The 22491-nt window shown below is 45.4% G+C and overlaps 1 protein-coding gene across 3 annotated transcripts in view; it reads right to left on the reverse strand.

The window, feature by feature from the left end:
* Positions 1-3773: 3773 nt before the first annotated feature.
* The window catches only part of MAST1 (microtubule associated serine/threonine kinase 1), a 120590-nt gene continuing 101872 nt past the window's right edge, over positions 3774-22491 (reverse strand). For 2 of the 3 annotated variants that reach the window (XM_042451373.1, XM_042451372.1), the window contains 8 exons: positions 18523-18686; positions 16671-16939; positions 13999-14202; positions 12405-12631; positions 12079-12201; positions 11842-11978; positions 10621-10808; positions 3774-8486 (listed from right to left, as the gene is read on the reverse strand). In XM_042451373.1, the coding sequence (XP_042307307.1) occupies positions 7381-8486; positions 10621-10808; positions 11842-11978; positions 12079-12201; positions 12405-12631; positions 13999-14202; positions 16671-16939; positions 18523-18686 (2418 nt within the window). In that variant the 3' untranslated portion in view covers positions 3774-7380. The remainder of the gene's footprint in view (positions 8487-10620; positions 10809-11841; positions 11979-12078; positions 12202-12404; positions 12632-13998; positions 14203-16670; positions 16940-18522; positions 18687-22491) is intronic. The other variant, XM_042451374.1, reaches the window with a different exon arrangement.

A 22491-nucleotide genomic window follows, 5' to 3' on the forward strand; every position in this document is an offset into this window, starting at 1 on the left:
GCCTACCTGAGGTGTTAGTAGAGTGGGAAAAGCTACAATTTGGTAAAATGCTAGTATAAACATTTCGCAAAACACTAGTATAAAGATGGACTGTGGAACTAGCTTCCTTTGTGATATTTGTACTGAAAACCTCTTAAAGTGGGGGGAAAGACACCAGCATATAATTGTGTTATTACATAGTAGACAATGAAACTCAGAAACATTCAGGACCAGAATGATTGGTTTGGGAAGTAGATCAGTCAGTGCCCATACAACAAAGACTATGGAGTAGATATTACAAATGTTCTCTTTAGTAGGCTATTTATTTTGGTTCTGGTGTCTCCCTGTTCCTTGGAAGCTCCTTGGAAGGTAAGTTGGGTTATGAGATGGCAGCTACTGTCTGAACTAAGTAAAGATGATTGACCCAGTAACTGGATGAAGTCATCCCCACTGACTGGCGGGATCCAGGTGACTGCCTGGTCACCTTTTATTCTCTGAAGCCACTGCCTTCCAAGCATTGCTGAGTCATTTTTTGAGAAGTTGATCTCCTGTATTTAGTGGGTGTCTCCCAAGACGCAGCTGCACCTTCATCAAGATGAGTGGGCCTCATCTTAATTGGCACCCTTGTGGAAATGTTGCTCTTAATTGAATCATTTTGCTCAGGAATTCTTGTTTTGCACATTCTTTTGGTTTGGTTAAGGAACTTCATTTTTAAGTGAAATCGTGGTTGCAAGCAGACAATATGTACATAAAATAATAGAATGATAGAATTGTAGAGTTGGAAGAGACCACAAGGGCCATCCAATCCAATCCCCTGCCATGCAGGAAATCACCATCAAAGCATCCCTGTCAGATGGGCATCCAGCCTCTATTTAAAGACCTCCAAGAAAGGAGACCCTACCACAGTCTGAGGGAATGTGTTCTACTGTCTAATAGCTCTTACTGTCAGAAAGTCCCTCCTAATGTTGAGGTTGAATCTTTGTTCCTGGAGCTTGCATCCATTGTTCCGTCTTCTAGTCTCTGGAGCAGCAGAAAACAAGCTTGCTCCATCCTTAATGTGACACCCCTTCAAATACTTAAATACGGCTATCATATTACCCCTTAACCGTCCTTTTTCCAGGCTAACTATACCCAGCACCCTAAGTCTTTCCTCATAAGGCATAGTTTCCAGATCTTTCACCATTTTAGTCACCCTCCTTTGGACACGCTCATTTCTCAACGTCCTTTTTGAATTGTGGTGCCCAGAACTGGACACAGTATTCCAGGTGAGGCCTGACCAGAGCAGAATAGAGTGGCATTATTACTTCCCATGATCTAGACACTATACTTCTACTGATGCAGCTCATTCTGCCCTTAGCCTTTATATTAATCATGCTGGAATAGGTACCACCATATGTGCCATCATCTCCCAACTGTGAGAACAGATTCTCCAGCTGGCATCCAGATAGTAACATATGCAAGCATAACTTATGCTCTGCATGTGAAACAATTTTTGGGGGGAGAATGCTCAGTAGTCATATCTAGTTGACAGTGGCCTAAAATGAGTTGTGGTTGTGGGACGTGCATACAGTAGTGTATTACGCTACACAAACTACTGTGTGAATGCCCATTGTCTTTGCACACTGCAGTTGCATAATGGGTTGTCAACAATGTGCGGTGATCATTGATCCACATGGGTTACACTAATTGGTATTAAACAAAGGGATTGTGAACTGTAAGTCTACTTGGGGACCTTTAAGATATGCTTAAGTGATGTAGGATATCGACATCAGTTCACCAATAATATCCGGTAAATAGGTGGGAGATACATGCACTGTTTATGTCCTGATAGTTTTTAATTGGGGGAATACAGTCTTCAAGCACCTCTCCTTCACATTTCCAATGTCAACAGCATTCTGAAGCTGTCTGGGAAGCTCAATGGGTGAAGGATTGTGCTGAGGGTTCGCACACCTCTAACACAGAATCTTGGTTACAAGGGCAGAGCAAACCATTTTGGTATCTGAGCTTGGTGCTCCTAATGACACCTGCCTTCCTAGGAATTAACATGGGATATAATTCCCACCCAAACCTCATAGAAATGCACTCTCATGATTCCCATTTCTCTTTGGTTGCCTTATCCAGGATGACGTCTGTATGGATCAATTCTTGGGCATTGCATACATTCTTAATGGTACCCCAAAACCACCACCTTCTTGTATACAGTCAGCTCTTCTTATACACGGATTCAAGTATCTACGGTTTGAAAATGTTCAAAAAAAGTATAAATTTCAAATATCAAACCTTGATTTTTCATTTTTATAAGGGACACCATTTTGCTATGTCATTATACTGTATTTAATGGGACTTGAGCATCCACAGATTATGTTATCCACAGGGGAGCTTGAAACTGAACCTCAGTGCATAACAAGGGTCCACTGTATATGGTTTTTGCTTGGAATTCACTGGGGTTTGGTTCCAGGATACACATACACAAGCATTAGGTGGATATCAAATCCATAGTGCTTAAGTCCCATTATACACAATGGCATAGTAGAATATAAAAAGGCAAAATCAAGGTTTGCTTCTGGGACTTTTGTGGGGATTCAATCCCATAGATGCAGAATCCATAGATGCAGGATTCACAGATACAGAGGGTATACTTGTATATCAAAAACGTATTTGGGGATGAGGGTGGTGGATGTAAGGTAACTTTTCTGTTTCTGAGGTAACAGGGAGATCCCTTAAAATGGAAGGACCAAGGCAATGCCTCAGTACAATGCAGCCTTTCCCAGATGGACCTCTCCCCACTTGATGGGTTGTTGACGACACCACAATCACCTCCAGCCAGCAGAAGCATTGAGGAGGCCTGTTCTTGTGTGTTTTGAGCACTGGAGACGAGTAGCAGCAGAGGATAACAATGTTTCCCTTAGGATCGACTACAGCTCTCCTCCATTCATCAGTCATCATGCAATGGAGTGCCATGTCCACAGTTTGGCCCTACATAATGGTTGGAGGGGGTCTAGAGGCTCGATAGGGGCACTTCGGCATGGGGAAATGCTTGCTTTACACATCTGGGTAGTAGAGTTCTGAATGTGCAGGGACTGAAAAATCATTCTCTTTAAGTCCTAAAATAGAGGAGAGGAATAGAGTCTAGTTAACCGGACCATACAAGAAAATGAACCCTAAATTCTGAGGCGTAGATTTATCTTGCTTTGCTGCTTTGATACAGAAATGGCAGCCTGGGCTCCAGCTGCTGAGACCCATAGAAAGAAACCTGGCAGCAGGGAGGGCCCTGGCTGCCACGGAGGTGACTCTGCCCTGGTTTCCTTGTCCTGGCAGCGAGGGCTGTGTGAGACGAATCTCACGTGCACAATGGTTGCCTTGTTTGTAATACTAACCTCCTGGCACAATGCCTTGGCTGTTATATAACCAACGGGCAGTAGGCTGCTGGATGAAAGCCAGGCCCGTACAGGGAGGAGGAGGCATGAGGCTGAAGAGGGGAAATTGTTATGGAGCCATGTGATTTGGGCAGCACATGCGAAAGGAAGAGAAAGCAGCTCGGACCTAGGGAAACCCTGGCTGCCGTGGCCTGTGGTTATGCCCAAGCTGAAGCAACTCTATTTGCGTTAGGTGCCACAACCTCAACCAGGGGGTGATGGTACCTCATTCCAAATCATATCTTCAGTGGCCTTGCTTACCTCTCTGGACCTTTGGAGAAAAGACAGTAGGGATATCCTCATTCCCAACCAGTTTACCACACACACATTCCCTCCCAATCACATACGCTTGCAATTAGAGAAGGTGAACACCACAGATGCTGTACAGGTTGGTTTATTAACATGACAATGTGTCTGCCTTAATAAGATCAGGAGACAGATTGGATGGCCCAGAAGACACCTCTGCAAAGAGATTATGTGGCTGCCCACTTCCTTTATGTGTGTGTGGTGGGAAGTGGGCAATACCTTCACTGAAATGACAGGAATATGGGGAGTTTCACCAAGCACTCATGCATGTCAGAATACTTGTATAACGCTCTCCTTTGCAAGGTACGCAGACTTGGGCGAGAGCTTGCAGTGACTGGGGTTTTCCTCCTGCTTTCCAAGTGACTTCTGTTGTGACTATGGCCTTTGCCGGCTCCAAACTGGGGAAGAAAAGGAATCTTGTAGATAAAATGTTCTCCCAACTCGTGTTCGCTAGGTCCATCTGCCCCATCACAGTTTAGGAGTTATGGCACTCAAAAACACTTGTTTGCTGCTTTTGAAGCCACACCTACAGCAAATGCAATGCCTACCCACTGAACTAGATCTCAGGTTTGTAGAGAATGAAAGAATATGGGCCAGCCAACCCAGCCCATGCAGCTTGAGCCCCACCAAGCCGAACACATCCCACTTGCCCAAAACCGGGGTTTGCTGGGTGCTTTACAACACAATTTTGCACTCAAGCCAGCAGGTAAAGATGATTCAAGACCCTGATGGCCAGGGTTGCGAGGTCTCCTTGGATGGTATTATATTCCAGTGGCAAAGATCCAGCTCTCTTCAAGAAAACAAGCAGGTTTTATCGTGATGGATGGGTTAACAAGGGCAGGATAATAGAAAAGAAATTTGGAGGGTGGGGGGAAGAGAAGGGGAAAAAATCCTTTACCGATCAGCTAATGATTGCATAGAGTGTTCCTCTACTTTCAGAGACAACTGGTTGGGAAAGCACTGGTGAGGAAGGAGAGACTGGTGCCTGGGCCAAGCAAAAACTGGATCTGTTGTTTTGAGATGTTGCCATCAAGACCACATTTGCTTTAACCCTAATGGGTATGATGTGATTTTACCATTTGTGGTAGGGTCACCAAGTCTCTGGGTTCAATGGTCCCATGGGAGAAAGGTGGGATATAAATGAATAAAGTCATAGCTATATATAATAATAGATACAACAATGTCACCCAAATATTTCTGAGATTTTAGCTCCTTTCTTAGATTTTTCAGGCTCAACAGGACCTCTAGTGGAAAAATCCTTCCCCTATATTTGTAACATTTAGGCAAGGGTTGAAAAGCAGACTGAGCAGCCGAAGGCGCCCTACTCTTCACCAGTTCACCAGGCTCTACTCTGAATCTGGGAATCTCAGCCTTTCGAAACCTAACAACCTCAGCACAGTGGACTGAACTGCCTAATAACAGTAGACTTGCTCTAAGATCGTGGCTGCACACCTAGACAGATACCACAGTGATCTTGACAACTTGCAGCACTATGATGCATGACATCACTGTCTGCAAAGATTAATGAAACAAAAGCATGACTTGGCAGCACAGCAGGCCTCATGTGTTTTGATCAAGTGATAGCTGGAAGAGAATAGCTATCTGCTGCAGATGCTGCCAACTCAACCACTGTCTGACAATGGTGCTAGCCATATTGTATCTGCCATAGACACCTCTTTATTGCAGGCTGCCGTCTATGAAGTGTGCTTTCACCCTCCCTTCTGGTCTACGTTCTAGCCACCAAAGTGCAAGAGCCAAGTGGACTAAAGTCTGTTACAGTAGCTATACATATTAAAGATCAAGCACACACCAAATGGCTAAGGGGGGCTCATCTTGTGTGGCAGGTCTGATGCTACGCCCCTGTTCACAGCTGCTCTACTTGGGCTTCTTCTGGGAGAACATGGAATAGTCTAGGCAGGCTCCTTCAAGCTCTCCAAACAAAACAAAACGAGTGGGAAATATTTTTTTTAAAATAACTAAGATTCTGGAAAATGGCTTTCTCCTCTAAAATGGAGTTGCAATGCACTTCCAGGTTGTGCTCCACCATGAGTTCAGGCTGCAGTATTGCAACCTTTACCTTTAAAAATCATCAATGAAGTCTTTCAATAGTAACATCACAGTCTAAGGACAGCCTGTTCACAAAGACTGCAAATCTGCATAGGGTTGTGCCTGATAGACACTCGATTGTAAAAATTCGTATGTCATAAGGTCCAGTTTCCCTCTTAGGTAGTTGCCTTATACCAGGCCACACTGTTAATCTGGTGAAAGACCTTCTACTGGCCGCACATCTCCACAGTCTCAGAGAAGGACACTTCTCATATCTGCTACCTGATTCCTTTTAATTGGGGGTGCCAAGGATCAAACCTGCCTACTTGCAAAACCTGTGTAAAGGCCAACTGAAGGCATTTTGGTGCCGGAAGTGGAAAATCCACATGGCATCACCCTTCCATTACTTCAGACAGCATGCACTCCCCTGTGGAGCTCTCCAGTACAAATCCCATTGCGACTGGGCTTGACATGTTGTTCCTTGGGCCAGATCTCTCCATCTCCCCTTTTCATTGTATCCCACCTGCGAGGACCACATCCATCTTGATTTCTGGTTAAGGCAGCCTCTGGTAGAATTCCTCCCTCCTCCCCCCCTTGAAGTACTATCACAGCTTAGCTCTGATTTAGCCAATAAAGGTTTACAATCCTGGGAACTGACAGAGGAGCAATTTACTTTGCTAGAAAGTTATATCCAGTGTTTAAATGGCTCACTTGAAGGATGCAATTAGAAAAACAAAATAACAAATTCAAGTATTCTGCTCCTCATCTCACTAAATACAAAGAGAAAAAATTAACTTGCTTGCCACATTTGCTATGAGCAAAGCAGGGTGTGGCCTGACTTTGGTTGTGAAAAGTGGAGCTTGTTTGTTTGCAGCTGCTGTGATACCAGCCTGGTAATGCCACAAGAGTTAACCTGTCACCTCCCTGGACTGCTACATCCTGATCTCAATTGATCAATGACAAATTTGCATGAAGAGCTGAACACCCCCTTTTGCATGCAAACCTTGCATGCAACGATCCAGATGCAACAAGAATTACAACTGGGGTTTATTGGTTTTTGCTTTTTGCACTTTGTGAATTCAGCAAAATCTTCTGCATTCAAACTTAACTTGGTATATGTGTTCCAGTTTTAGTAATTTTTCCTCTACACATCCATTCCCCCATCTTAAAAACCCCCCAACATACTTCAAGGAGTAACCTGAAGCATGGGGAGTAGATTTTTGGATGGGTGTGATCACAGTATTAACCTTTTCATGTATAGAGTAGTCTTGCTCATATATATATATATATATATATTTATATAAATAATATAATATAATATATATAGCGAGAGTTATGTATAGATACTTTACATGGCCTAACCACCGGATATGCCATTTGTAGGTGGGAGAGGGACGATTGCCAGGGGACAGGGGAGATATCATTGCCTCTGCCCTTCATATTTACAGGGAACTTTAAGGACCAATCCTCTCCAGTTTTGGTGGGGTAGGGACCTCGCAACCCTACCCCCCTCTGCTGCTGCCACTGCCACTGCCACTGCCACAGCCACCACCACTGAGATTGGAAGGCAAAGACAGGGTTGGCATTTTGGGACTATGGTCCTGGTGGCTAGTACAGTGAGAAAGGCAAACCTTCAGTGTGCTGCCCCCTTTTTTTCCAGTGTAGGTGGTGAGGGCCGAAGGGTGTCCCCTGCACACTTGCTCCCTGACCCCAATACAGGCACCTCTTCTTTTGCCCGTTTCCCCTTGGCTTCTGTTGAACCTCGCTTCAGTCCATTCTTGGTTCCTTCTGGGCACAAGCAACTGGGGGTCTTGGCGCAGGTTCCCAGAGTGGTGTGCTCTTCCACCACTTCCAGGATCCATTTCTCCTTGGGTGAGCCAGCCTTGTCCTGGGGGTGCTCTAAGGTGGGCTTCCTTGGAGTGTTGGGCTCCTGGCTTTCCTTGGGCTCCAGCACGATAGGGACAGGCCCCTGTGGGACCAGCTCTGCCTCCCCACTGCCTTTCCGTCCTTGCTCGTGCTCTTGAACGGGGCTCAGGGCCTTCGCCAGGGCTCGATTTGCTCCTGCAAAAGCCTCCTCTGTCTGCACTGCTTGACTCCGTCGGCAGTCCCCAGCCAGAGATTCTTGTGCCCTTGTCTTGATACTGGTCTCAGCAGCACTTGCTTCCCCATCTCCTACCCCAAAACTAAGTGGGGATTCCTGCCGGCCCAGGCGCCGGGTTGCCAGTGGCTTGGGAGTCCCCGATTCACTGGGGCTCTCACCATCTGACTCGGCCAGGCTGTGGAGACCAGGCTCACCATAGAAGTCTTTGCGATATTCAGAGTGCACCACCTCCAGGCTGTGCTTCCTCACCACCACCTTCTTCTCAGAGCTGAGTGGGGAGCCGAGTTTCTCAGCTGACTGTACCCGCTTCAGGAGTGGAGAGCGAGGTGGCTCGGCGCTCTTTGGACGGGGACGCACCACAGGCGGCGAGGAGTGGAGCTTAGCTGGGAAGCTCTGTGTGGTGTTGGAACTGCCCACAGTGTGCCCGGGCAACGGCGGTGGTGAGGACTGTGTGGGGGAAGGTGTGTGTGCCAGGGGCGAGAGGGGGATGTTTCCGGCTGACTTGCAGCGAGCAGAGCGATACTGGCGATGTAGTTTGGGAGACAGGCCATGCAGCGTACTGGGTCGCATGTGGTGGGATGAAGTGGCTGGTGAGTTGGGTGTGCTGGAGGCTGGGGAACTGCTTTGCGAAGAGGCACCTAAGAAGGAACAAAGGGAACAGGCAGCTCAAGATACACCAAGAAAAACCCCTCTGTTGCTCAGAGACCCAAGCAGAAGTCTATCTAGAGAGGGACACAGGCCCTCACCCTTCCTTCAGACTCACTAGAGCTGCTCACACTGTGAAGACAGGGTGCTTTTCTACTGCTCTAAGTCAGCCTTACCCAGCCTAGTTCCCTCCAGATCTGTGGAACTGCAAAAACTCCCACAGCCAGCATCTCCCAAAGGCAAACATGAGGAAGGTTGAGCTTGCGGACAGGTATCCTCTGCTGCTTGTCTCCAGTCTCTTGATTGGGCAGCGGCCTAGGCAGCCTTCAAATAAATCAGGTACCTTCCTATTCTTCTTGTAGATATTCCCTGGGATAATTGTGGGGCCATGCTGTTGAAAACAAACTGCTAAATTGATGATAAACTTTAGATCTGAAGCAGAATTGTTATTTATCATTAGGTTCTTAAATCTGACCTACAGAAAGCAGACCTGCACCACCCATTCCTTACAATCCACCCCAAACCCAAGATGCCAAATTGCTTAGCCTTTGCAAAAGAGCTCTTTCCATGAGAACTGAGCCTCCAGTGCTGATCCTATGATCCTTCACAGTCTACCAGGAAGGCTTGTAGGTGATTATCATAATCAGTATGTAGCTTTCAGTGGCTTAGGAAACCTTTGCCAAAGCCACTGTTTCCTCTATTGGGGTTCCCACTAGGTGGTACTAAAGAGCTGTCAGGACCCCATGGAGTGACTCCCCACCTCTCATGCCACCTCTGTCCAAGCTTGGTGAGAACCAGACGCTAATCCCTGTTTTAACATTTACATGAAGCTACTGGGTGAGATCATCCGGAGACATGGGGCGTGGTGTTATCAGTACGCTGATGACACCCAGATTAATTTCTCTATGTCTCTGACTGATGCATTGACTAAGGATGGCATCTCTCCTCTGAAGCCTGCCTTGGGTCGGTAATGGGCTGGATGAGGGAAAACAAACTCAGGTTGAATCCAGAGAAAACGGAGGTACTCGCGATAGGTACCCTAGGTCCGGGGAAGATTTATCATTCTGTCCTTGACAGGGTCACACTTCCCCTGAAGTTCGCAGTTTGGGAGTACTCCTGGAGCCGTCCCTACAATTGTCATCTCAGGTAGATGTGATGGCCAGGAGTGCTTGGTACCAACTTCGGTTGATATGCCAACTGCGTCCCTACCTATACTGAAAGGACCTTGAAGCAAGTGGTACATGCTCTGGTAATCTCTCGTTTATATTTCTGTAATGTGCTTTACATGGGGCTACCCTTGTACCAAGTTTGGAAGCTTCAACTGTTTCAAAATGCAGCAGCCATATTAATTACTCAGTCGACAAAGTCTGACCATATAACACCAATCTTAAAAGATCTTCACTGGCTGCCAATCAGCTTCCAGGCGCAATACAAGGTGTTGGTTATTACCTATAAAGCCCTATATGGCTTGGGCCCGAGTTACTTGCGGGAACACCTCTCACTACACAATCTGCCCCGCACTCTCAGAATATCTGGGAAGTACTGCCTGGAAATACGAAAAAACAGGCTGGTGTCAACTTCCCAACGAGCTTTCCATGCAATAGCTCTCAAATTGTGGAACAGTCTCCCACAGGAGATCTGGCTGGCTGCCTCCTTGGAGGCTTTCAGGGGAGAAGTCAAGAAAATTCTCTTCCAATGAGCCTACTCACTCGACCTCATCTAAGAAATACCATCCCATCCTACCAACTAAGATTGAAACAACTCTATCCCACCACCGCCTAGATAGAATTAGTTTAATTACTCTAATTAGCTTTGATGAAGCTTATTGTTTTAACTGTATCATATTGTATTTTATTGACGAGATTTGTATATTTTTATCAGGTTGTAATCCCGCTTTGATCCACCTGGGAGAAGCGGGAAAATATAAATAAAATTTATTATTATTATTATTATTATTATTATTATTATTAATCTCCAGCTCAGTCCTAGTTCTCTCTCCATGGGAAAAGACTCAAGCATTCCCAGTATACTAAACAATTAGCTCAACCTTCCCACAAGGACTGACTGCTTAGAAATAAATGTCCCCGCTATGGCCATCCTGTCCTCCACCAAATTCAGGTCTCCTACCTAGGTAGGCAGAGTCTGGTGTGGAGCGCAGGCTCTGAGTGGGTGAACGGGCACTCAAGCCATGGGTGGGTGAACCAGGCAAGCTGTCACTGGAGGAGAGTGAGCGGTTCAGGGATGACAAGCTGCGGCTGGTGTGCAGCAGGTTTGACTGCTTGGTGATCTTGCGGAACAGGGAGCTGCGCTTCTTACTGGCAAGGAAGGAAGGAAGAGGGTTACCTAAGGATCCAGTTGTATTCAGCAAACTATGTTCACATAGAATCATTGAATCATAAAGTTGGAAGAGACCCCAAGGGCCATCCAGTCCAACCCCCCTGCCATGCAGGAACTCACAATCAAAGCATCCCCAAAAAATAGCCATCCAGACTGTTTAATAACCTCCAAAGGAGGAGATTTCACCACATTCCAAGGTTGTGTGTTTCATTGTTGAACAGCTCTTACTATCAGGAGGTTCCTTCTAATAATGTAGAACCTTTTTTCCTGTAGCTTGTTCCAGGTCCTATTCTCTGGAGCAGCAGGAAACAAGCTTGCTCCATGCTCAGTATGACACCCCTTCAAATACTTAAACAGGGCTATCATGTCCCCTCTTAATCATCTCTTCACCAGGATAAATATACCCAGCTCCCTAAGTCTCTCTTCATAGGGCTTCATGGTTTCCAGATCCTTCACCATTTTGGTCACCCTCCCCTGGACATGCTCCAACTTGTCAACATCCTTTTTAAATTGTGGTGCCCAGAACTGGACACAGTATTCCAGGTGAAGCTTGACCAAAGCAGAATAGAGTGGCACTATTACTTCCCTTAATCTAGATGCTATACTTTTATTGATGCAGCACAGAATCGCATTAGCTGCTGCACCACACTGATGACTGATGTTCAACTTGTGGTCTACTAGGACTCCTAGATCTCTTTCATATGTACTGTTCTTAAGCCACATGTGCCCCATTCTGTATCTATGTACTTCATAAGTGCAGTACCTTACATTTCTCCCTGATGAAATTCATTTTGTTAGTTTTGGCCCAGCTTTCTAATCTATTAAGATCATTTTGAATTTTGATCATCTCCTCTGGGGTATTAGCTACTCCTACTAATTTGGTGTTACCTGCAAATCTAATATGCATACCCGCTATTCTTTTGTCCAAATGTTTGGACGAAATTTTGAATTTTTTTGAAATTATGTGAGTTTTTGTTCCCCTTCCCCAGTTCCCCTCTCCATATAGCTCACCTCTCCTGGCCTTCCTTGGTAGTGCTCCGTTTGTTCCTCCTGGCCATCTTGGACTTGTAGCTGCTCTTGCGAGCTGGTCCAATGCGGATGGAAGTGTTCTCAAAAGGTGTAGTAGTCACCATCACTTTGTTTCCGCTCTAGGGGAGGGAGAAGAAAACTAGCTGTGGGACAGTAGTGACACTATTTTGCCTGGGTCCCATCAGACTCCAATCCTTTCCTGCTCTACTTCTTGCTTACCTTCAGGATGAGTTCCACCACCTCAGTGTGCACCAACCCATGTACTGGCTCTCCATTGACGTGGGTGATGAGGTCTCCAGCACATAAGCCTGCCTCATGGGCTGGGCCTCCTTCCTCCACATGCTGCCAGGATAGGAGAGAGAGAGAGAGAGAGAGAGAGAGAGATTTTAGAACTATCATATCTGATTTAACTATAGCCCTCCAAGTGCCTGCTTCCATAGGCTCCCATTTGCTGAAGCAAATGAAGTACCTATGGGACTCATTCCCATTGTGCACTACCAAGTCAGCCCACCCAATATGCCCTTCTACCATGCAGCCATGCTTACCCAGACAATATGGTGCACGCTATAGACATCACTGTCACCCATGTACACCCGGATGGCGCGCAATGTAAAACCATACTTCTTCCCCGAACGCTGGATAGTAATGGGTGAGCGGAGGATAGTTACAGCTGGAGAATAGTCCCGTGATGGTGAGGAATCCCGGGATGAAGGGTTGGATGAGAGCGAACGGGGGGACATTGGACTGGCCAATGGGCTGCTGTGCTGTTCCACTGCAGAAAGAGGGGGAGAGAGAGTGATAAAATGAAAGGGTAAGTGAGAAGCCTTCCAGTTTCATGGGATAAGCACAAACCAGCACTTTCTGCCTTCCAGAATGGAGTCCTAGCTCTCAGCCTCCTTGCTCTAGCCTATAATTGTTTTCTGCAGCCAGCCTTGCTGAGACCTCTGATATTTTCAATCACTTCTCAACCTGTTAGCAGCAAGGGAATACTACAAAAACTAGACCATTTGGATGGGTGGTGGGTGGGAGGAGTTATTTTAGTGTACATATGAGGACTACAGCTTTGGGTGTACTACATTAGGGCAGTTGAGTAGTGGGGCAGCGCTATTTGCTTCTAGAGGTCCTACAAGCAAATAAAACCCAGTGGGTATTGTTCTGGCTGGATAGGGAAAATGCTACCCAGCAGTAGTGTCCCTGAGTTGTTCCCCTGTCCCTGTTCTCTTCTTAAGCACACAGGATTGAGTACTGCTAGAGAGATGCAACTACAAGGGCTGTGTGATGGTGCAATGACAAGCTGCAGAATGTCATCATGCCAACATTCAGCTCCAGAGTTCAGATTGTGTTTAAAATGGAAAAGAAGTTTCTAGCTCCCATGGCTGCAGATATATTTTTGACATTCTACAGCTTTTGAAATCTCAGAGGGATGACTGAATGAGATTCCCAGTGGTCACTGGAGGTAGGGTGGGGGGATTGTGTCTTGAGAAGCTTTACTTGCCTCTCCCCCCATGAGTCACAGAAGGAACATAAAGTATGCAGAAGAGTAGAAGCTGGGAGATATAAATCATGCAGTGAATAAAATGCCATGCAAATTTCTTTCATTTGCATAAACTGCAGATTGCAGGATTCCACTTTCATTTTGGCAGGCTTCTTTTTATTGCAGAATACACACAGCCCAGCAACTAAGGGAAGAGACAGGGATAGCATGCAGGACAGCAAGGAAGAAATCTGCTGTGTAGGGTGGAGGGCAGGCCAGGGACCGTGCTGGGAAAAATGTTACCTTCAGTAGGGTGGGTTGACACCTATCCAGCATGGGACAATGGCCCTTGTGCTGAGGGGTTGGATGGGCTTGATCAGGAGACATCCCACAGAAGCAGGCCTGATGGAAGGGCCAGCAGTTCTGTGCAAGGACGAGCAGAATGTGTGGCTGATATGGGATAATAGCAGGGTACAGGGTGGTGTTGGCAGTGTGAGAAAATTCAGTGTCCGGGCCAAGAGTAAAGGGTGTGTGCCTGTGGGGGGTCGGTTCAATGTGAGAAGACATTCTTGTGAGGTTGGTGATGCATCTGCAAATGTGGGGGTGGCGTGTTCAGGGTGGGAGTGGGGTGGGTGCAGGGGGGGGCAAGAGGAGGAGGGCCGTACCTGTGGGGATAATGACGGACAGCGCAGTAGCTGAGGCAGATTTGATGACCTTGCCCCCTGTGCGGGAGCTGCGCTTCTCAGCCGTGGAGTCCCCTGAGAGCTGTTGGTGCCGGGCCCGACGCAGCACCAAGTCATTGGTAGCTTTGGGGGCTGATGGGTCCAGCTCCTTTGGGGGCTGTAGCTCACCCGCTTTTGATTTATCGCCTAGTGGGGAGTGGAGAGAGAGGGAGGATGACTCAAGTCCTATGTCACAGGACCACACTCCGGAGGGGGACCCCACCCCTGCCTTCAAACAGTGGCTATGGGGCTAGAAGGACACCATCACAGGGGAAGGGGGGGCTACCCACCACCACCTCCACCACCACAACCCAGAGGATATCATCAGGAACACTGCCTATAGAATTCCCCTCTCAGCTCCCCATCATTCAGGGCAATTCTGCCCATAAGTACCTTGTCATTCCAGAGGAGGGATATGGACTTATACAAGTATGGCCATAAGTGGGTGGGGGAAAACATCCAGTAAAGTGCTACAGTGAAGTTCAGGCTCCTAGGCTCAAGACCCAATGTGGTCACCACCAAATCAAAATGAGAAAAGGAATGAGTAAATCATGACCTGTCTTCCTTAAAAACCTGTAAGGACTTTTCAGTACACTGGATCCTGCTATTGCAATGCTGCAAAACTGCCCTTGTTGGCTTCTGTAAATTTCAAAGCTGTCTCCCCTCTTGATTGCCAACTCGATCAGATTAAAATGCCAGAGCAAAATGTGAGACGCTGCAGAGTGAAGCCATGCCGTTAAGCAGAGTCTTGGGCTGTAAGACTGCTGTAGTAATTTAGAAATCACTGTTTATTAAAAATGGCAAATAACTTGGATGCCATGCAAGGGGATCCCAACTTCTCCTCCTCAAAACATGTCCCAAAGGTGCTTGGTAAAACCCCTATTATCAGAAGGGGGTTGCACCTGGCCATTGTTGTCTTTCTGTGAACCAGCAGCAGATGAATCTTTCCACCTGATCCTAAGCATTTATCAAGAGTTCTGCCTCAACAGCTGGGGTTTTTAGACACAACTCTTGCATTTTTAGGATTTTGAAGATGCCTGTAGCTACAACACCTCAGACAACATGGGATAGCTCCAGCCTGCATGCTAGCTCTTGGCAGATTTTCCTATACACTCCAAATTGAGAACAGAAATAACTGCAGCATCTACTCTTTTGAAAGTCCTGTAATTTTGCTTTTGTAATCCTCAGAACACTTACTGTGCTGATAGCTGCTGGAAAGAAAATGGGTGACTGCCCAGCTGCAACCAAAGCCCAAATACCTGCCACAATGGTCAGAGGTGGACATGTCACATTCAGGCTGTGAGCAGCTCAAGTTGGAAGGATAGAGGTACTTGCTAACTGCTGTCTCAGGCTTTCAATCCAAATTATACCTCCCAGGCATATACTCATCATATTATTCCTTGTATTACACCATCAGCAACTTAGTGCCAGACATGTATAATCCCAACTTGACATACTGCATGGAGAAAGGGGAGTTTTCTTGTACAGATAACTGTAAAATAAATCAAATGGTTTCTGTATGTGTGTGTGTATTCCTGAGGTGCACATGCACAGGCCTGCCCCAAGAAAATTATATTGGATAACTACCTATACAGACAGATGGGCAGTTTTTAAAAAGGGGTTTTCTTAAAGTTCAATGAAATGGTAGGGCACTGCTGTAGGAAAGGGGCATTGTTTTGAAAAGGAGCCTCACCATTACAAAATGACATTGGCAGAGACAGGAAGAGGATCGTGTCAGGCATTGATACTACAAATGGAGGAGGCACTGTCCAGTCAAAACCATCTCTATCTTTAGTCAAGGGAAGCAATATTTTAAAAAAGCAGCAGGTGGCAGAGTAAGACCTGACCCATGAGTTACAATCCACCAGGAAACGTTTCTGTGCACAGCCTCATTAAGTAAGCTAAAACAGCACTAGAATAAAAATACAGTGCACCCACACCAAGCACGGGTTTACCATCTGCAGTTTGAGCTTCCATGGACGGCAAGCCCTTGCTCCCTCAATCGGCACACGTGCATGCGGTGACACAAGCGGGAGAAGCGGCAATTGAGAAGAATGTGACTTAAGGTCTCGCTTTTTTACTATCTGCGGAGGGATTGGCAACGGATCTCCACAGATAGCAAAGGCACACTGTAGTATCTATGGTGGAAGGCAGGGAGAGATGCAGTTTTCACCCCAATAGATATGTTTTCTAGGGAAACAAATATCTGGATCCTCTGTAACAACTAACAACTACGTATTTATTTATTTATTTATTGAGCAACTTCTACTGCAAAATCCCCCAGAGGCCAACCGTAGGAGTGAGATTTATACTGAAATGAACTAACTGAATCCCACTACTGAACTACTAGGTTTCACGTGCACTGTTCCCTACTCTAAGATATGTGGTCTGTCTGACCTAAAACATATCTCCTTGCAAGCAGTTGGACAGAGAAAGGATTTTTCTCAAGGGAAACAGATGGAAAAAGAGAGTGATGCACCAAGAATCTATTTAGGCCATTATTGACATTTCTGGAAAATGTGGATCAATCTTCCATAGTGGCTTCTTTACTTAACCTACCAGAGCAAGAGCCTTCTGTGGGCGACCATCCTGACTCACTCTAGCCTACAGCTCACCTATGTCAGTCTCCACAGGGGTGGGACACTGTCCAGTTTCTCCTGTTGCTCCCTCTTTGGTCTCCTTGTTTTCAGCCTGGGATGAGGGTGCCATGGGCCCATTTTCTGTGGGAGCCTTCATGGTTCCCTTGCCAAGGGTCTCATTCTCACTTTCTAGTGGCACAGCAAAACGGTTGGTGTCCATCAGGGCAGAAAAACGCCGGCGTGCACCCAGTGGAGGGCTTGAATCACTCTCCGTGTATGAAGACTCTGAGGCAGAGAGACGCTTCCTGAAAAAGAAAAATAAGCAAGCCCCCCAAACTTCAGAAAATACCATCCAGGGCTTCATCTGAATCCCTTCCAACTCTAAGACTCTATGGAAGTTCACTAGAACTCAGCTTGTTTTTATTAGGGCTGCAATCAGGCCATCAACCCCTATATTTTTATTTGTCCAAATGTAATAAGTTAACATGAATTTTAAATGTTGGGTCTACAGTTTAGGAATTTTTCCAGGTTGCCTTTGAGACTGTTTTGCATCTAGTAGATAGAAATCTGTAGAATGGAATGAAAAATTAGAAAAACAAATTTCTCTTTAAAGACCAAAAGATATGGGCTGGTATTCTGTGTTTCAGTTACAGATTTGTAATCTAGAGTTACAGATCCATAACTGCTCTGTATTCAGTAACACTATGTAGTCATGATCATGACACTATTATCATGACTGTAAAGGCCCCCAAACTCATCTTAACAGCCAACAGTCACAATGAGTGAAGGAGGTCTGTTCATCTGCCAATCTGGGTGTAAAGAGGATTACATTTCTAACCCCCTAACCATCCAGAAAGGTTGTGCCACTGTTCCTAATCGCAGCCTTGCTTGCTTGCAGGAGGGGACTGGAAATGTCATACTCCTTGCACCCTGATCCGCAGATCTCCTTTGCCTCATCTGGCTGCTGGCTGTTAAAGTGAGTGGGTGGGTGGAAGGTCGGGCCAAGAGATGTTACAGTTGGACTTCTATATGTGACAGAACTGTGACAAATGGCCTCAAGATCCTGTGTTTGAGGCAGGGCAATTGCACAATAAAACCTCAGCAAAGGATACTCCAATAATGTTACAAAAATATGCTTTAATGTAATTGCTAAATCAATTTATTTTGATTAGATGGATGATGAATTGACTAAACCAGTGCTACTCAAAGGGGTAGTAAATGGGCCAGTGTTGGTCCATGAGCCATTGGTTGCCAGTCCCTGCTGAGTTTCTAGGAAAGAAATAAAAAGTTGTAGCCAATGGATACTACAGTGGACCCTTGTTATACACTGGGGGTTGGTTCCAAGATCCCCCATGGATAACAAAATCCGTGGATGCTCAAGTCCCATTAAATATAATGACATAACAAAATGGTGGGCCTTATAACAATTGGAAAATCAGGGTTTGATATTTGAAATTTATACTTTTTTTGAACATTTTCAAACCATGGATGCTTGAATTCATGCATTTAAAAATCTGTGTATAAGAAGGGCCGATGGTAATATGGTGTGGTCCTTGGCATATTAGAAAAATAAATCTGCCAGGCCCCCATATCCTGAGAAGCACTGGACTAAGCAATCTTTACTCATCACGTAGAGCTCTAGTTTTTATGGTTAAGTCCTCAGGATATATGAAAGAATATTATTGTTCACTGCTGACTAACACCAGACAGCTCCAAATACCTGGGGGTAGAGGACAGGGCTAGAATCCTAGAACGTTCTGTATGCCCCATTTGCTGGAATGGTCTGTCAGATTTAGAGGCAGAATAGAACTCTCTAGTCTCTCCTGTTCCCACCCCCTAAATCCAAGATCCCTGCAGGTCTGAGAAAGAAATAGCCACTGAGACTCACATTTCTGGGGAGTTGGTGCGCCAGCTCTTGTCTCGAAGAGTGAAACTGCCCAGGCTTTCCCTTTTGCTTAGCTTCTCGTCCTTGTGCTTGTTGCTCTGATCCCGCTTGGTGACGCTGGGAGTCTTCTGCTCATGCTGGGATAGGTGCTCCATGCTGCTGTACACCTGGGGGTGGGGAGGGGGGACAAAACACAGAGCTGTGAGAAATGATAGCAAAACATACCAGATGGATAGATTCACTTGCTGTGTGTGTGTGTGTGTGTGTGCGCGCGCACACACACAGAGGGACAAGTTGCATCAAGACAACAAATAGCCTAAACAAACCATTGGACCATAGATAGAAAATCAGAATGATTTCACTATAACAATTAATATGATGCACTATTTATAGTCCACAATTCTCTCTCCACCATAGCAAAGGCCAGTTCAAATATATGTATTTTCACCCAGCAGACTTACTTCCAAGTTCTGATTTTGTCTGAAAGGGAAAAAATAGACTCAGGAAGAGATGGGATGCACAGTGCTGGAGAGGTGAGAAGCTCTCACTAGTTGTCTCCTGAATGTAGCCCACAGCTCCAGAATCCCTCACTAAACATGAAATTGAGAATATGGTTCCAAACCCCAGTGCAAATCTCAACTACAGTACACACACTGAATCAGTGGTACTTACCTAAGTGTTGACATACCAAGTTCACATTGATTTAATTGGTCTATGTTAGCTGGGACTAGCAACTGGATTTAAAGCACTTACTTGCAAATAAATGTGCAGAGGGTTAAGCTGTTGAAGACATCTCCCCCATCCATGCATACTTATCCCCTCTGTGTACACATATGCTGTGAATGGTGCGCATCCCCAACTCCACTCATCCTCTGCCTTACCTTGCATTGTATTCCAAGTAAATTTTTGGAAAGGATGGATTTTTAACAATGGTAATAAACAGCAGCAGCATTCTATAGCACAGTTCTAATTTTCATTGTATTTCATGTAATGAGGCCCTGTTTTAATTATCAAATCTTGGCTTTAAAAGTTTAGGTGCACCCAAGGTTCAGGACCCTGCATGCAGCTGCTTCACTTTATTTTTTTACTTATTTACAGGTGAGCATACAAGAAGTTGTAATTAACTATAACTTCCTGTTATATCCAAACTGGTAAACAAAGATTAACAGCTTCGAACAAGTCTTGATATGAAATACTGTAGTTTTGTATCAATATTAATTTTCTCTGAGTTTTGTTTTAATTTTTTTTAAATTAAAGTTTAAAATGATAAATCACTAGGAGGCACTTTCCTTGGCCAAAATGTTATTCAGAAACATGATGAATCATGTTATTTGTTTATTTATAAAAAATAACATTAGTTTTTGTATTCTGGTTTGTATCCTGGTTTTGGCCTTTTGGCTAAGATCAAGTGTAGTGTGTGTTTAAAATCCATTAACCATAGTTCTTGTTCAGGCAGAATGGGAAGCTATGATTAACTGTGGTGTCCTGGGTTGTTAAGCAGTTGTGTGTGACTGAAGATCAAGGATTTCTTGACTTCAGATAAGATGTGGTTGTTTGAAGGTGAACATTAACTAAACAGTCTTTAGAACTGCTCTAACATGTAGGCCTGTGACATTATTCTCATATTTGCAAACAAATGGAAGACGGGCAGGTTGCACACCTGTAATTGTAGTTCTTCAAATGGTAATATGGAACTCACACAAATGGGTTATCCTGCACCTGCACAATGCCTCTTAGCATGTTCTATAGCATTTTGAAGAGTTTTAGAAGTACCCCCCCGCCCAGCAACCCTATATAATAGGCTTTGTGCCGAAACCCACCACTTCCATAGGATGCCAATGCAGCCATCCATGTGAACCAGAAAGACATGATAATGCGGCTGCGGTGTGGTGCGCGCAGGCACACACACCATTGTTTAGATTGTCGCATGGCTTCTGCATAAGTGGGAAGCCACATATAGTGCGCCCGTGTATGGCGTGGGCACACTGTACAAGTTTTCCAAACACAGTATCAGTGTGGGACCTCAGGTCCACTCTGTAATTTGAAATAAAATCATAGGTTGGGACCAAGTAGGCCCACGGCAAATGTCTTCAATCAACACACCAACCAGGAAAGCATTGGAGGCGGCAACTCCCTTTGGGGGACCAGGTTGGAGGGTCCTTTTGAGCCACTTCGTAAGAAATACAGAGCAAGGCCGTACCAACTGAAAAGGAAGTCATCTCCTCCCAATTTGACATGCCCTGGAGAGGAAATCTACACACTTGGCATTTTGAGCTGAAGCAAAATGGTCTATCTTGGGAACACTCCACTGTTGAAAAATGGGCTTGAGTATGTCGGGATAAAGCCTCCACTTGTGATTCAAATGTGTATTTTGGCTGAAAGCATCTGCAAGGATGTTTTCTTCTCCAGGAAGATGGCCAGAGAAAATGAAGATGTGTCTCTGAATGTGCAAGTTCCAGAGTCGTATGGTGGGCATGAGATCAGGTACAACTTTGCCTGTATTGTTGGTCAACACTTGAATCATCTTGCCTCTCAACAGAGTTTCAAAAGAAAGAAACACTTTTTCTATGGCCAACAATTCCAGAGCAGTGATATAAAGGCTTTTTTCTTCCAATGACCAAAGACTTCTCACAATGGGATCATGGGATCATCCAGATTAGCACCCCTTTCCAACACTGACACATCCACTGTGACAAGGGCTTGAGACCTGGGAATTGAGAAGGATATGCTGAGCTATAGGAACTTCTGTACCAAATTCAGTGCTGTGAGCCACTTTCTTGGAGAGTCCCAAAACAGATTGAATGAAGCAATGAAACCAAACCTGACACATGTGAAGGACACATGTGAAGGTGGGTGTTCAGAGAGACTGATGTAGCCAATGACAAGGAGACCAGACTGAGTTGAACTTGTTGAGCCCTGAGACACTGGTAACAAAGGCAACTCCATACTGACTTGCATAGACTTGTTGAAACAGTTGAGAAGAAGGAAAGTGGCCTGAGCCATGGAATCTAGGATCACCCCAATAAACTGAATTTGATATAAAACAGCTTCATTTATATACCGCTTCATACTGAACTAACAGTGTCTAAGCGGTTTACAACTGTAAACTAATTGCCCCCAACAATCTGGGTACTCATTTTAGTGACCTCAATGTCAGTTGAAGGCTGGACTTACCAAGGAAAAGTCCCAGTCTATCTAAAGGTAATTATCATCTATACATGTTGTACAAGCAAGAGGTTTTTGGAGGAGGCAATGTCTCACCGGTCATCTATCAGGGATGTAGCCGGGGGGGGGGGGTCTGGGGGGCCCGGGCCCCCCCCTTCCATTAGAAAAATGGTGTGTGCTGCTGCACCGCCGCACTCAAGCCCCATTATAATGGTGGCACTTAGTCTGGACCCCCTCCTTCCTAAAATCCTAGCTACGTCCCTGCATCTATGTATGGTATCGGATGATACCTTGTTGCCGAAGAAAAGCAACCACAACATCTATCACTGTTGTAACATTCGAGTGTCTTGAGGTCAAACAGCAGAATTCAAAACCTGTATGTCTCTCCTACAATGTAGCATAAGATGCATCTGTGACAAGGTCGAATTGAAATATGGAAGTAGGCATCTTTCAGGTCCAAAGTGACATTCCAATCACCCTCTTCTATCAATAGAAGGATGGATGATAAAGTCACCATCCTGAATCGCCATAGGCGAATGTATAGGTTCATTTCCCTTAAGTCCAGAATTAGCTTCAGACCACCATCCTTCTTGGTGACAATAAAGTACCAGAAGAAAAAAACCCAATGAACCCTGGAGTGAGGGTACATGTTCGATTGCTCCTTTCTGTAAAAGAGTGTCTACTTCTTGGAATAAAAAAGTGGTAGGAGTTGTAGATCAGAAGAGATCAGTTGGAGGATAAGACTTGAATTTGGCGGCGTAGCCTCTCCTCACAATGTCAAGTCCATGGTTATGGAGTCTGACATTT

This window comes from Sceloporus undulatus, chromosome 2 (genome assembly GCF_019175285.1).
Source record: "Sceloporus undulatus isolate JIND9_A2432 ecotype Alabama chromosome 2, SceUnd_v1.1, whole genome shotgun sequence".
Lineage (NCBI taxonomy): Eukaryota > Metazoa > Chordata > Lepidosauria > Squamata > Phrynosomatidae > Sceloporus > Sceloporus undulatus.